This window comes from Cryptococcus neoformans, chromosome 3 (genome assembly GCF_000149385.1).
Source record: "Cryptococcus neoformans var. neoformans B-3501A chromosome 3, whole genome shotgun sequence".
NCBI lineage: Eukaryota > Fungi > Basidiomycota > Tremellomycetes > Tremellales > Cryptococcaceae > Cryptococcus > Cryptococcus deneoformans.
Genome location: NC_009179.1, coordinates 976,646 through 989,974, shown reverse-complemented (window position 1 = coordinate 989,974; position 13,329 = coordinate 976,646). Strand labels below are relative to the sequence as shown.

The following is a 13,329-nucleotide window of genomic DNA, read 5'->3' as shown; positions in this document are numbered from 1 at the left end:
TCAGAGCTCATCATGTCCTACCCGACCAGCCCCTATCAACGACAGCTCTACTGGCCAGACACAACAGCTTCTCCCAGCAACTCCCGCAATGCTCATCGCCCTTCACCTTACCATCCACCAACAAGCCATCATCGCGGCCCTCAGTACCATCCGCTTACTTTCTACTCTCCGTCTCAGTCCTCTCCGCAATCCAAACTGGCCGCTCAGGCTCTAAGAAGCAGGGGCAACGAGTATCTTCTCAGCTTAACAACTTCAGTGAACAATCTTCAACTCCATGATGGAGTCAAACCGAGCAACCGATCATCGGAAGTCTCTGACCACTCCAGCAAAACGCACAGAGACACTCCACGCCCGTCCTCTGCATCTCCCGATTGCAACAAACAGCTTCCACCCTTGCCTCGGCCTGATATCGTGCCACCTAATCACCATAATTTAGGTCTTCCAAATGTGACTGCTTCTCAATGCAGTTTCCCATCTCAGACTATACCCGCGGTGGACTCATTGCATTCAGGGCACGTATCAGGCTTTGCGGTTTCTCGGGATGGCAGTGCACCTGCTGTAATGGAACGACCAAGCTCAAATACATGTAGCAATGTGGAGCTCAGTTCGAGCGTAATAAACAAGCCCGTGTTTTCCAAAACGCCACCGCACGCGAGACATCCGCCGGTCACGGCTTCGGTGAAAGAGAAGGTCGTCAAGGCAACCCGCGTCAATAACAAAGAAGAAGTTAATCCTTCGAGCAAATATAGCACATCGAAAAGTAAATCGCTTCAGACCTCTAAGTCTTTCTCAACCTTTGAAGATGCCCAACATGACTTGGTCATCGACCTGACTCAAATTTCAGACTCCTCAGCTTCACCCCCATCTGGTTTGGCAAAAGGAAATGTTACACCCCCATCATCCGCTACGCCTATGAAGGCAACATCAGATTTGAGGCGTTCATTCCTAACCTCTCCATCTTTTTCTACTTCTCCCGCGCGGAGAGGTTCCTCCAATACCCCATCCACCACCCCATCCACCACCCCATCCGGTAAGACCAAAAAGTCAAGCTCCCCCCACAAGCCCTATACGTCAAATTCAAGCTCTGTACAGTGTTCCGGATTCACACGTACAGGTCAACCTTGCAAGCGGCTAGTCAAGGTCAAAGCCCCTTATTTGTCTGCTCGAGATGCCTCGGTGGCCTCTGTGTCATTGGACGAGGACGGTGGAGATGCAAGAAGCGAGAAAGTGATGGGAAGATATTGTAAAGATCATGCAGGTATGATATGCACCATCAAGGGCTTCTACTGGAGAAGAGAACGAGATAGTTCCGGCGTTTGGATTGAATTTGATGGTGAGCTAAGCTAGACGTGCAAATTAGCCAGCTAATTATCTTTCAGACTATATACCGCAAGCCCTGGGACAGCAAACCCAAACGTTATTAAGAATGACTATGGAAACCAAATTAACACCCAAGGTAGGCGAAACGACAATTATTGCAATGTGATTCAAACACTGACGCGGCCGATACCGTAGGAATGTGCCGGCTTCTTATATGCTTATGAGCTTAAGGGTGGGGAAAAGCTGATGTGTGTGTTTTAATTGAACTAATATGATTTCTTTCCAGACCTGGAAACCAGCGAACTTTCATTCTACAAAGTCGGAAGGACAGATAATGTCCCAAGACGCATTGGCCAGTGGACCAACCGTAAGCTCTTAAACTTATGGGTTGATTGCTCCTTGACTGATGCCTAGTTAGAATGCCAATCCAAAAGACCCACCCTTCTTGACATATTTCCTCGGCCCTCGGGCCGCTCACGTCATGATGTTACTACGTCCTCACTGCATCGTTCCGACACCTTGACTACATCCTTTCTGCCCGGGGCAACCACCCATCGAACCCCACCCTTGTTGGCTATGAAGCGCTGGGAGCGATTGGTACACCTTGAGCTCTCCGAGCGATGCGCTTCACATCCGTTGAGTGAACAAGCGTATGAGCGGGTGCGGATGAAGTGTAAAGACTGTGGGACAGTACACAGAGAGATTTTTCCTCTCGTCAAAGCCCATCAGGGACGTAAGGGCGCTTACGAACAAATAGTCGAATGCATCGAAAGGTGGGGGAAATTCATAAGAGTAATATCTGAAGAAATATAGTATGGAAATATAAGGGAATTAGAGGGCTGTCGAGTAGTACTGTTGTTTGTATTATGCTGTCATGTCATCGAGCGCCTCCTTCGTTCCATGGGAGAGCGGCGAAGAATCATTTAGTTTTCTAGTTGTAGTAGTATCTTGAAAAAATGCATGTGTACAAGATTATCCATGTGGACCCCGACTGTCTTTTGTGGCCAAAAAACGCCCCGCAAGTAGGTACTGACCTGTACCGAGGGAGAAATTATATGACGGACCGCCCAAGGAGACGCTGCTAACCAGGAGTTATTTCATGAACTTTCAATCGTACCATCAACGCGAAGAAAACTCTGAATGTGCTTATCATCACAATGTCACGTAAAAACCTCAAAAGCCGGAATATTTCTGTCATTTTTACACATTTTCACAAGCAATTTCTTAATCACAGACATCATGTTACAACGGCCCCAATGGTCCATGCCCCTCCCGTTCCTCGGTATCATTCTCTTGCCTCGGCTGAGGAGAAGGGACAACCCCATCTCCTCCGGTTTCGGCCAAAGAAGGCTTAGGTAAAGGTTTATCGGCAATCTCAATCTCCACCCTCTCAATCTCATTTTTCATTGCGTCTACGCCGAGTTTGGAAACATCATCCTCCGTTTGAGCATGCAACGTCGACGGCCCCGCATGCGATTGCTGTGATTGCACTTGCGTTTGAGTTTGAGCAGGCCGATTAGGATGGGGGTCGATCTCTCGGACCGCAGCCTGGGCAGCTTTCCAAGCCTCAAGGTTCTATTCAAAACGATAAAGATGAATACTAGTTTCCAACACCATGACAAAGATCACTGACCTGCTTGCACCAGTCCCTATGCACTTGAGACAGATTGATGGCCATTTCTCGAAGATCAGCGACTTTCTGCCTTTGGAATCTGTCCAGGTCGGCTTGCAGTGTCATGGACGCGTATTTGAGATCTTGTGCTGCTGCTTGATAAGAGTCTTCAAGCTGAAAAATTGAACCATGAGCAGGTGCACAAACATGAAAAGACGAAAAAGGTCTTACTTGTGAAATATTGTCCCTAGTCTTGGCAATATTGGCCCTTCTCGTCGCCTCAGGGTCCATATCAATCATCCCACTTAGACTATGCTTGACAGCAGACAACAACCCAAATCCTTGACTTGCTCTTGCTCGCCTTTGAGCTCGCTCTCGTTCATCTCGAGCAGCTTCGGGCTCTAGCTGAGGACTAGCGAGGACACTACCACCCCGTTCTAGAGCTTCTTCCAACCTCCTTGCCTCACGCTCAGCGTTTTCAAGAATTTCCAGTTTATCCCGCTGAGTCTCGAGAGCCTCTTGGACGAGCTCATACTGGACGTGTTTTTGGTGCCTAAAGGACAGACGAGCCCGGATTAAAGTGGCAAATTGAGAGTAAATGTGAAGCGGTTCAGTCGTTGTTTTCTCCCATGATTGTAACTAAATGTTGCGTCAGTAATACATTGGAACGACGGCGGACAGTTATACGCACCAAGGCGGCAGTAGCCAGATACTCTGCATCAACAGCGCGTCCAACTTTTTCAATTGCATCGCCAAGTTTGCCTTGCTCAACCAAGCTGAAACCATTCCAGATACCACCAAGCTCCGACATGTCGTGCGCTCTTTCTCCCCAGCGTTTGGTCACTCGCCTGTTGACCTTCTCCATGGTTCCAGAAAAATGGGATTGGAACTTTTCAGTGAAAGCTTCGGAATCCATGAATCGCTGGTCAGGTTGGCGCAAAGGATGAGATGGGGATGGGGTCGGAAGAAGATGGTGGGCGATGTAGGACGTTGTCGCAGGAGCCTCAGACGGAGACGTCGGGGTAGTCGGCTGGAAAGTCGGATTATGTGACGGGGCGTGTAAAGGGTTCTTTGAGAGCAGCGAGATTGGTGGAGAATGGAGAACTTCGGACTGGTGAGGCATAAGCTGCACATATGGAAACGCACAGTATAGAACTCACCCAGCTGACGTCTTCCTCCAAGAAACGATGCAGAACATGTTCTCCTCCCAGAATGGGATGTCTGATCAGTCTTTGCAAAAAATCTTCAAGCAGCCTCTTCCTACGAGCAATGATTGTGGCATCTTCTCTGGCTTTGCTTTGCCCCTTGACAGCATAGTCTGTAAGTGATTGTTTGGAAGGGATCGGAGGGATGATCAGGACGGGGTAAAGGCCAGTGAGCGATTGGTGGAGAGAGAGAAAAGCCGAGTATCGGCGCCGGACTGTATGAGTCTGAAGAGTGTGAGACGGGTGCTGACGGGGCAAAGGCATTGACTCACTCCGAGACGGATGACATAGGTGATGTAGCTCGCTGTGCCGCCCTCTGTGGTCTTGAGGGCGTCGACAATATGAACCTGCTCGCCGGCGGAGATGTCCTTGTCGATGCTGCAGCAGTAGCCGGTCTTGGGCTTTGGGCCTGGGACGGTGGCGCCCATCTTTGGATGCCTGGCGGGGTCGGGGAAGGAGGCCCTGTGGGTGGGAGGGGGCGAGCCAGACGCGGCGGAGACGAGCGAGGAAGGCTTGCGCGGGACCGGAGGCGGGAGGGACGGGCGAGGGGAGGGGCTGGAGGGGGGGGAGGAGGCAAAGGGGTTGGGGGAGGTGTCCGAATCCATGTTGGTGACCGTGGTGGGTGGGCAGTGCGAGTTCCTCGATCAATCTCTGCGGCAACCCCGCCACTCCTCCCCGGGCCGCTGACGTAACGTGCAAAGGCTCGCCCCCCACAGCGGGCCTATCTGCTGCGGCCCCCACCGCAGGCAGGCACGGGTGGAGGTCCGCCGCCTCGCTTGAGAATCAGATTGATGGAGAGCATCTAATGCTATTATTGCCATACCAAAATCTGCCGCATTTACACCAGCAGCCCGCCATGTCCCACTCCCCAGACGACCCATACACGAGTCCCTCACCCTCTCCATTCCCGTCCCCTCTCCCAATTCCCGCCCCCACTTACGAAGACCACCTCAATGGAGCGCCCCATTCACACTCCTCCCCCTCTTTCGACTATCACGAGGAACGCAGGACCCATTTGAAGGACGAAATCTGGATGTCCCACCATTTGCCTCGTCTCCCACCTCCAAGTGCGTCAGAGGCAGGCTCTTCTGTCCGCACAGACACCGGCATCAGTTTCAAAAGCAGGATGGCTCCCGGGGACTATTTCGATACGAGTAATCCAACCGGTCCTGTGCGACAACTGAGTCCCAAAGCATCGTTTAATCCTTCAGTGCTGCGTGCAAATATGTCCAACGTAGAGAAAGGTGGGGAGGCTATGACTATGCGCGAGCATGAAGTAGATCCTGATGTCAACGATCTCGGCACCGCTCTTCGTCAAGCAACTCTCCGCCTCGACAAAGAATCCACCATGCTCTCACCTTCAGGTCCAGATTACGGAGATTTGGATCCTGCACCGGCCCTCGTCCACAGGCAAGAAATGGATGCTCAAGAAAGGCTAGATCTTGAAGAAGAGAAGAAGGAGAAGGAGTTAGCCATGAAGGCTTTTACAGGTGAAAATGAGGGACAAACAAAAGTGCAGCCCCAACAACCCAGTGGCGTTCGTAAGTAATATGTCTGTTTGTGATACCGTTTGATTCTTTATCCGTCCTTCTATCAATGGTTATTGTGGAAGAGTCAGCGATCCGTTGATTTGTCCCAGCGGCTTCTGCTGGTATGTTGGAAACATCCTTTGACACTAGTATCTCCGCCCGACTGGCTAAAATGGATGTTGAAGTCCAGCCTCCTTCTGCGGGGTTTTGTGTCCATATTCTATTAGACAATGGATGTCACTGCCGACTTTATATTGGCGCAGGTATGGTGAGGTACACTAGAGGAGGCAAACACATTCTTCGGGGGTAGCATTGGTGGCGGCTCGAGGAACCTTCTCTTCGAGCTGTGACCTGCCAAAGAAAGTGATGGGATATAAAAGGCTGTCGTCTAATTTTCACCTTTTAACACGTATCCCATATTCAAAATAACCTTCTATTTGTTTCGTTTGAGAAAAAAATGCTTGATCCACAATTTTTCATATCCGGAATTCATTCTCCTTTTACTCGTCCCGCTTCTCCAAAGACTCCATCCCCCGGGGTGTCATCCCCTGGGATCGAATCGCCTTATGATGTCCGCAGTTCCGAAGCAGGGCTAGCTAGGGATGAAATAGAACACATGCTGATCAAGCTTCAAATTCTTGCATTCGCAGAACAAGGAATCGGAAATGAACTCGAGTCGCTCTAGTAAGTCCTTCCCCCCTTCCTTCCCGCAAATCCGTTTTCAGGCTGACCCGTAATTCAGCGCGTCATTTTCCCGCTGTCTCGAGCTTCGTGACAAGTACATAGAACTTTCAAACCAACGCCTGGGCGACAACCCTCGAGACCACGATGGCACCTTCCACGGGTTCAATCCTGCGTCCGCAGGTGACGTGATGGGCCTCAAGCCCGAATATGATCCCGAAACTGTTGAGATCCCAGCTGAGGCCAAAGATGATATCCCTACGTGGAACATTTATCCTCCCCCTCCCCCTCCTCGTTGGCATTGGAAGACCGCCCAGGATGGCGTTCACCCTGAGCCTGCAACGATAGAAGATAATAACAAGCGATCAGCTCCAAATCAGAGGGATGTGGAAGTTTTCAAGGTGGAGGATTGTGAAATCCCGGGTAAGGATGAAGGGAGGACATTTATGGTCAATGATGAAGGTGTGTTCACTGTATACGTGGACAGGGTCAATTCTCCCTCCGTCAGCAATGGGCAACCCCCCGAGCGTCAAGCGAACGCACAAATCTCAGACGATAAGCAACCTCTTTCGCGTGTTCCCAGTCTCAAGGAGTACTTCACCGACCTTGACTTCCTTCTTGGTGTTTGCTCTGATGGTCCTGCCAAGAGTTTTGCTTTCAGAAGGCTCAAATACCTTCAAAGCAAGTGGAGTCTTTATTGTTTGTTGAATGAATATCAAGAATTGGCGGATATGAAGGCCGTACCTCATCGGTGAGCACCCGAGAAGTGTACTTGTGAGCTTCCGAAAGAGTATTAACATGCTCAACCGACAGAGACTTTTACAACGTCCGAAAAGTTGACACTCACATTCACCACTCGGCAAGCATGAACCAGAAGCATCTTCTGCGATTTATCAAGTCCAAGCTCAAGAAGTCACCTGATGTAAGATATTATTGCGTATATGAACTATCTTGACGTGTGCTCATAATTCTACAGGAAATTGTCATCCATCGAGATGACAAGGATCTCACGCTGAAGGAGGTCTTTGAGTCGCTTAATCTCACGGCTTATGATCTTTCCATTGACATGCTTGATATGCACGCCCACCAAGTTAGTACTGTCGGCCTACCCTCATCAATTAATGATCCTTTGACTCCGCTGGTTGGCTAACATTGCCTGTACAGGAATTCCACCGATTCGACAGGTTCAATGACCGATATAATCCAACCGGATCTTCCCGTCTGCGTGAAATCTTCCTCAAGACTGACAACTTGTTAAAGGGGAAGTATCTGGCTGAACTCACACACGGTAAGGAGTCTTTGCGATTATTAAGCATTCATAACCTGACAAGTGATGGACATAGAATTAATCACGGATCTGGAACAGAGTAAATACCAACACTCTGAATGGCGTCTCTCCATTTATGGCCGGTACGTACAGGTCTTTTCATTCTTCTTATTCGTCATGCCGCCCTCAGCTTATCAACTATAGTAACATCAACGAATGGGACAACCTTGCAAAATGGGTCGTCAACAATAAGCTCATCTCGCATAATGTTAGGTGGTTGATTCAAGTTCCAAGACTTTATGAAGTTTTCAAGGGTCAGGGGCTGGTCGACAATTTTGAGGATGTTGTCCGCAGTGCGTAATTCTTCCATTCTCGAGTGGGGAGGGGGCCTTGCCTTGATACTGAAACTGTTACCAAGACGTTTTCCAACCTTTGTTCGAAGTAACTCAGGACCCTTCTTCCCATCCTGAGCTTCATATTTTCCTTCAGAGAGTCGTAGGATTTGACTCTGTCGACGACGAATCTAAACCCGAGAGACGACTCTATCGCAAGTTCCCAACCGCCAAAATGTGGAACACTAAACAAAGTCCGCCCTACAGTTACTGGTGAGTCCCTCTTTTGAGCTCATGTGAAGGGTAACTCGTCTAAGACCTCAATGCAGGATCTACTACATGTACGCTAACATGGCGAGCCTCAATGCTTGGCGTCGTTCTCGCAGTTTCAGTGAGTTAATCTGCTTCTCTGTCCATTTGACAGACTTTGACATTTTATAGACACTTTTGTCCTCCGGCCTCATTGTGGTGAAGCCGGTGATCCCGACCATCTTTCATCGGCGTTCCTCACCGCCCATTCTATCTCTCACGGCATTCTTCTTCGTAAGGTCCCTGCATTGCAGTACCTATTCTATCTCAAGCAAATTGGACTGGCTATGTCTCCATTGAGTAATAATGCCTTGTTCTTGACGTACGAGAGGAATCCATTCAAAGACTTTTTCAGGACTGGGTTGAACGTGTCGTTGTCAACAGGCAAGTACTCCTTCTCAAACTTCTTCACCGCATTGAGAACCCTTCATTAACTTTATGTTGCAGATGATCCCCTTCAGTTCCATTTCACTGCCTCCCATTTGCTTGAAGAGTACTCGTGCGCTGCGCAAATTTACAAACTTACCCCTGCCGACATGTGTGAGCTGGCGCGAAACTCTGTACTTCAATCTGGCTGGGAAATGCAAGTCAAAAAGCACTGGTTAGGTCAAAGGTGGTATTGGCCTGGTGCTGCTGGTAATGATATCCATAAGACCAATGTGCCCACAATCAGGTTAGCATATCGACAGGCCACTTTACTGGAGGAGCTGTAAGTGTGAAATTTTGAGATGTCGCGAGTCCCTGAATAGATGTATTAATATTATTCGTCAGGGCTCTCATTCGCCACGGGGAGCATTCTCCAAGTGCTACCCCTACCCACTTGAAACCACCCACTACTATCAAACCCGACAAGCCCGGTCTTGCCACGCATTCTTCCGACATTGCTGCGGCCGCTATGGCCAAGTCGTCTGGTATTCCTGCTGCACACCTTGTTGGCGGAGCGTCTGAGCTTGATCGTCGAAGTTTGGAAAGAAAGAGAGCTATAGGTGGAACGGATAAGCAAGCACAGATGTCTGATACCGCAAGTTAAGCAAGCCTCTGGTAATTTTGCTTTGAGACAATTCGTGTAAACATGTAGATGTACATATATCTTTATATAACTCAACACACCGGCTATATAGAACAAATGAAATACCAACAAAAGACCGTTTCTTAAATTAACTTTGCCATATCACAGTCTCACTGTCTTTATTTGCCTTCTTCCATTGCCTAAATCCTGTTGTTTCTTGGGTGACCTGTCATGTTAAACGGTCTCCACCCACTCCTGTTGAATATCTTTGTCGCCGAGCTTTTCGCCGGATCTGAACACAGAGGTTGTGCTTCCAATAGGCGAGGCATCCATAATGGCCGCCTGGATCTCGACTTTGGTGATGTTGTCTTCATGAGCGGTGTTGGAGCGGAAAATCTCATCCATTTGCTCAAGGGTTTTCCCCCTGGAAGCGTCGTTCGTCAGCATGAAAAAGATAGTCGAAACACAATAACTCACATCGGTTCAGGGCAAAAGAACCATACCCAGATACCTGAAAGTAAAGCAAATACTCCAAAGAAGAGGAATGTGCCGTATTTGATATTTTGAAGCATAGGGGGAGTAATGAGTCCAATAATAAAGTTACAGAGCCAGCATGCGCAAGTGGTGATGGCAACACCTTTGGCTCGGCGGGATGAAGAATGGACTTCGGCAGCTATGACAAAGCTTAAGCATACAGCCTGCGCACTTTGAAGAAAGTCTGCACTTACGCATCGCCCAAGGTACAGGTGACCACCCGACGCCAAAAGTGAACATAAAAGTCAGAATAAAGGCGACCGCCACCCAAGCTTCGTTATGATACTTGACCCAGTCATGACTGTACTTGGCCATGATAACGGCCACAATTATATGACATATGGTGTTGCAAATAGAACCAAATATGAGTGGAGGCTTTCGACCGACTCGGTCAAGAACGAAGAAAGCGACAATGGTGGCAACCATCTGCGAAATGTTGAGTACGCCGCTCATGTCTAGTTGCATTTCATAATCGAGTCCAAGCTGCTCAAAGAGAGTAGGCGAGTAGTAGATAAGCTAGAATGTTTTCAGTCAGCTGACAGACTCTGTGATGGGTGCAGGAAGCGTATTGCTTACAGCATTGACTCCTTGAAATTGCTGGAACATCATCAACATGGGACCAATAATCGTACGCTTGATCAACTTGGGTCGGAACATGTCTATCCATGAAACGACTTCAAGCTTAAGTTCCGACATGAAGTCTCTTCCTTGAAGAGATGGGTGATCCTTGATTATCACTTCTCGGTTCTGGATAGCCTCTGCACGGATGCTGATCCATTCTGCTTGCAGACGAGGGTCTGTGGAAGGTAAGCGTCTAAGACGCATCAGAGCGTTGAGACAGTCGGCATCTCGACCCGCGCCAGCAAGCCATCTGGGAGAGTATGGCAGCTTCCAAAGACCGAAACCAAGGAGAATACAAGGGGCCATTTGTATCAAGAAGGGGAGACGAAAGCTCCAATCATTTTCAATGAACCGAGAACCATACGTCTTTGAAAAATAGCGTCAGGAAAATCAGATATATCAGAGGCGTGTGGAAAAGATAGAACTATACTTACAATATAGAACATCACTACAATACCGATGACAATAGTGGCACCTTCCATGGCGAGTAAGGCTCCTCGAATGTTAGGAGGTGCCACTTCGCTGATATACATAGGGGCCACTGCAGAAAGAAGACCGACACCCAGGCCTCCAATGAATCGTCCAACAACAAGCTGGGCAAAGGAGAATGACGTGGTCTGGATTATAGCTCCAATGACGAACCATACTGATCCAAGAGCTACACCGATATGTTAATAACCTGGTCACTGAATAAGAAGTCTGAGAAGGACAAACCAATTGCTTTTTTTCGAGAGTACTTATCAGCAACAAACCCAGCTTGAAGAGCGCCGATGAAAGCACCCAACTCCAAGAGAGCAGTCATGATGCTGTGATATTGGTCAGCTATCAGAGACGAGTCAATTTTTGCTGATAAGATCAGCTTTCTCGAAGACTTACCCTTTGTTGAAGGCGGCCGAGGAAGAAACATTGATATTGACGTCCGGAAATTGCTCAAGGAATTGAGGCATAGTGAGGACGATAGAAAGGATACCTTGATCAAAACCGAAGAGGAGACCTCCCATGCAGGTGGAAAAAGCAGCAGCCACTACCAGTCCATTACCAAACATATCTCGAAGGCCTTGCGAGTCGTCAGCAATGAGTGCAGGGTACGTAATAGGCTTTTACTAACCATTACCTCCAATGGCGTCCGCCAAGGCTTGACTATCTGTTACATATCGGGCTGTGTCTGGATGAAGTTGGATACCAAGGTCATCGAGACTAGGGATGGAGTCCCGGTCGGGAGCATGAGCATGTTCGGGCTTGTTACGCCCGGTGCTGCCTCTATACTTGCTGAAGAACATATGTTTACCGTATACTGTGTGATAGTTGATGTATATTGCGTGGGGAATAGAAGATTATTGCGGGGAAATTTGTTATCAACAACGATATGGTAAAGGAAAGATGTTTTTTTAAAAAGGCATGCTTCGTTGCTGAAATAGTGTGTACTTTTATATTAAATACATGATATTGGTGGAACAGGTCAGGTAGTAGACGCTTCTGGTCATGGCCCGCCAGGGCATAGTAAGGAAATGGAAATGGAAAGGAACAAAGACAGAGTCTCGACATCGTGTGTAACCTGGTGCCTAAGGTGTTTACTGCTGCCACATTACTATAAACAGCAAGTAAGGTGCAAGAAAGACAAGCCGCTAGCGAGCTCCGAGTCGGCGTGGTTAGTAATAGTAATGGGTTTTCGACACACCAGAGAGGGTTTGTTATCAGGCACGAGCTGTCCCTCCCTAAAATAGGGTCAGGGTCTAAAAATGGCCCCGGACGGAGTCTCCAAGCGGCAGATGGCGGCATCAAGGCTTAAGTTGAGCGGCAGTGACCAGCCCGCCCTGGCACGGGCGGCTGATGGCGGGTTTCAAAAATGCATGAGATTGGACATACATAATGGCATTTACGTATCAGATTACGAAGGCACAACCGGGCATATTGCGGCTATGCCTCTCGGACCTCGGTTGCAGCAATTACTTACTACGTACGTATTACACTTGTAATCTGGCTGGAAACTGGAAGCTGGAGGAGCGCCCATTCTCCGTCTATTCCGTCTGCTCGGCTTTCCCTGATCCATTGATGTTAACCACAATCAGTACCGCTAATCGCCAAGTGCCGCGAGCATCATTAAATCGCTTCTGCCGCCTTCCCCTGGATTTTGCGCGAGCCAGCTTCCTCCTTTTGCTGCTGACAACAACCATTCTTCTATTCCTGTTGTAAGCTGCAGCCAAATCTATTCGCTCATCGTGCCTTGCCATTGAAGCAAGCCGACATCCAAATTCTTCTTCAATATTATTATCTCCGACTTCGGCAATCTATCAGATGGCGCGAGAGAAAGCCGGAGCGACAACCGAACTGGCCTTTCTTCGACTACCTCACAGCTGCGCGAGATACCTTCTCTTGCCGACCACTTTATGTAGACTTTGTTATTATGCGTAAGATTCACAGGAGTGGTTTCGCCAAAGCAGGACACATGCTTCATTATTAGTCGGACGACTTTCCGGAGCCACAGAGTCCTGTATGTATTTAAAATCCCATCAGAAAGGCGTTAATTGTCCTCTCATCCACGATCCTGTCATATTTGTATCTTCGCTTTCAGCTTCACATCTAGCAGTACCTCACAATATGGCACCTATCGCGATTCAAAACCCCCTCGAGGATGCTCAAGTAGCCCCTCCTCCTCCTTTGAAGTCCAGCAAAGCCAGTATGGGGTCAATCAAGAAGGAGCTTCCCAAACATCCAGATGCTGTCCCACACGACTACATGTACAAGTTCAAGTACAACCACGAACTTCCTCTCCACGGGAAGGAGGGTATCGAGATTCCTCAGAACGTCAATCCCAAGGACGTGGCCGACGAGATAGCTTCCTTGCTATCACAGGCCACCAGTAAGGGTGACCCCAAGGCTTTTTCAGAGCTCTTTTTGGAGCACGGTAAG

General features: G+C 48.7%; 5 protein-coding genes across 5 annotated transcripts in view; 3 read left to right on the top strand and 2 right to left on the bottom strand.

The window, feature by feature from the left end:
* Window positions 1-12: 12 nt before the first annotated feature.
* Window positions 13-1,769, top strand: CNBC3660 (hypothetical protein; the record flags this gene model as incomplete). Its single annotated transcript, XM_771782.1, has 5 exons — window positions 13-1,333; window positions 1,380-1,456; window positions 1,516-1,570; window positions 1,607-1,687; window positions 1,735-1,769. The coding sequence occupies 5 exons, from the start codon at window positions 13-15 to the stop codon at window positions 1,767-1,769; spliced, it is 1,569 nt and encodes a 522-aa protein (XP_776875.1).
* Window positions 1,770-2,562: 793 nt separating this feature from the next.
* On the bottom strand, window positions 2,563-4,742 carry CNBC3650 (hypothetical protein; the record flags this gene model as incomplete). The annotated part of the gene is made up of 6 exons (XM_771781.1): window positions 2,563-2,895; window positions 2,954-3,106; window positions 3,164-3,571; window positions 3,624-4,043; window positions 4,093-4,362; window positions 4,410-4,742. The coding sequence occupies 6 exons, from the start codon at window positions 4,740-4,742 to the stop codon at window positions 2,563-2,565; spliced, it is 1,917 nt and encodes a 638-aa protein (XP_776874.1).
* Window positions 4,743-4,993: 251 nt separating this feature from the next.
* On the top strand, window positions 4,994-9,285 carry CNBC3640 (hypothetical protein; the record flags this gene model as incomplete). Its single annotated transcript, XM_771780.1, has 13 exons — window positions 4,994-5,678; window positions 6,317-6,350; window positions 6,409-7,098; window positions 7,161-7,269; window positions 7,324-7,437; window positions 7,512-7,635; window positions 7,691-7,757; window positions 7,819-7,967; window positions 8,033-8,219; window positions 8,276-8,337; window positions 8,388-8,639; window positions 8,703-8,964; window positions 9,027-9,285. 13 exons carry the CDS (start codon window positions 4,994-4,996, stop codon window positions 9,283-9,285), a joined length of 2,994 nt encoding a protein of 997 aa, XP_776873.1.
* Window positions 9,286-9,498: 213 nt separating this feature from the next.
* On the bottom strand, window positions 9,499-11,699 carry CNBC3630 (hypothetical protein; the record flags this gene model as incomplete). Its single annotated transcript, XM_771779.1, has 8 exons — window positions 9,499-9,688; window positions 9,742-9,937; window positions 9,993-10,314; window positions 10,375-10,785; window positions 10,854-11,077; window positions 11,134-11,225; window positions 11,296-11,476; window positions 11,528-11,699. The coding sequence occupies 8 exons, from the start codon at window positions 11,697-11,699 to the stop codon at window positions 9,499-9,501; spliced, it is 1,788 nt and encodes a 595-aa protein (XP_776872.1).
* Window positions 11,700-13,017: 1,318 nt separating this feature from the next.
* Window positions 13,018-13,329, top strand: part of CNBC3620 (hypothetical protein) — a gene marked incomplete at both ends in the record, with an annotated part of 2,207 nt that continues 1,895 nt past the window's right edge. The window contains one exon of the mRNA XM_771778.1: window positions 13,018-13,324. Within this exon, the coding sequence (XP_776871.1) occupies window positions 13,018-13,324 (307 nt within the window). The remainder of the gene's footprint in view (window positions 13,325-13,329) is intronic.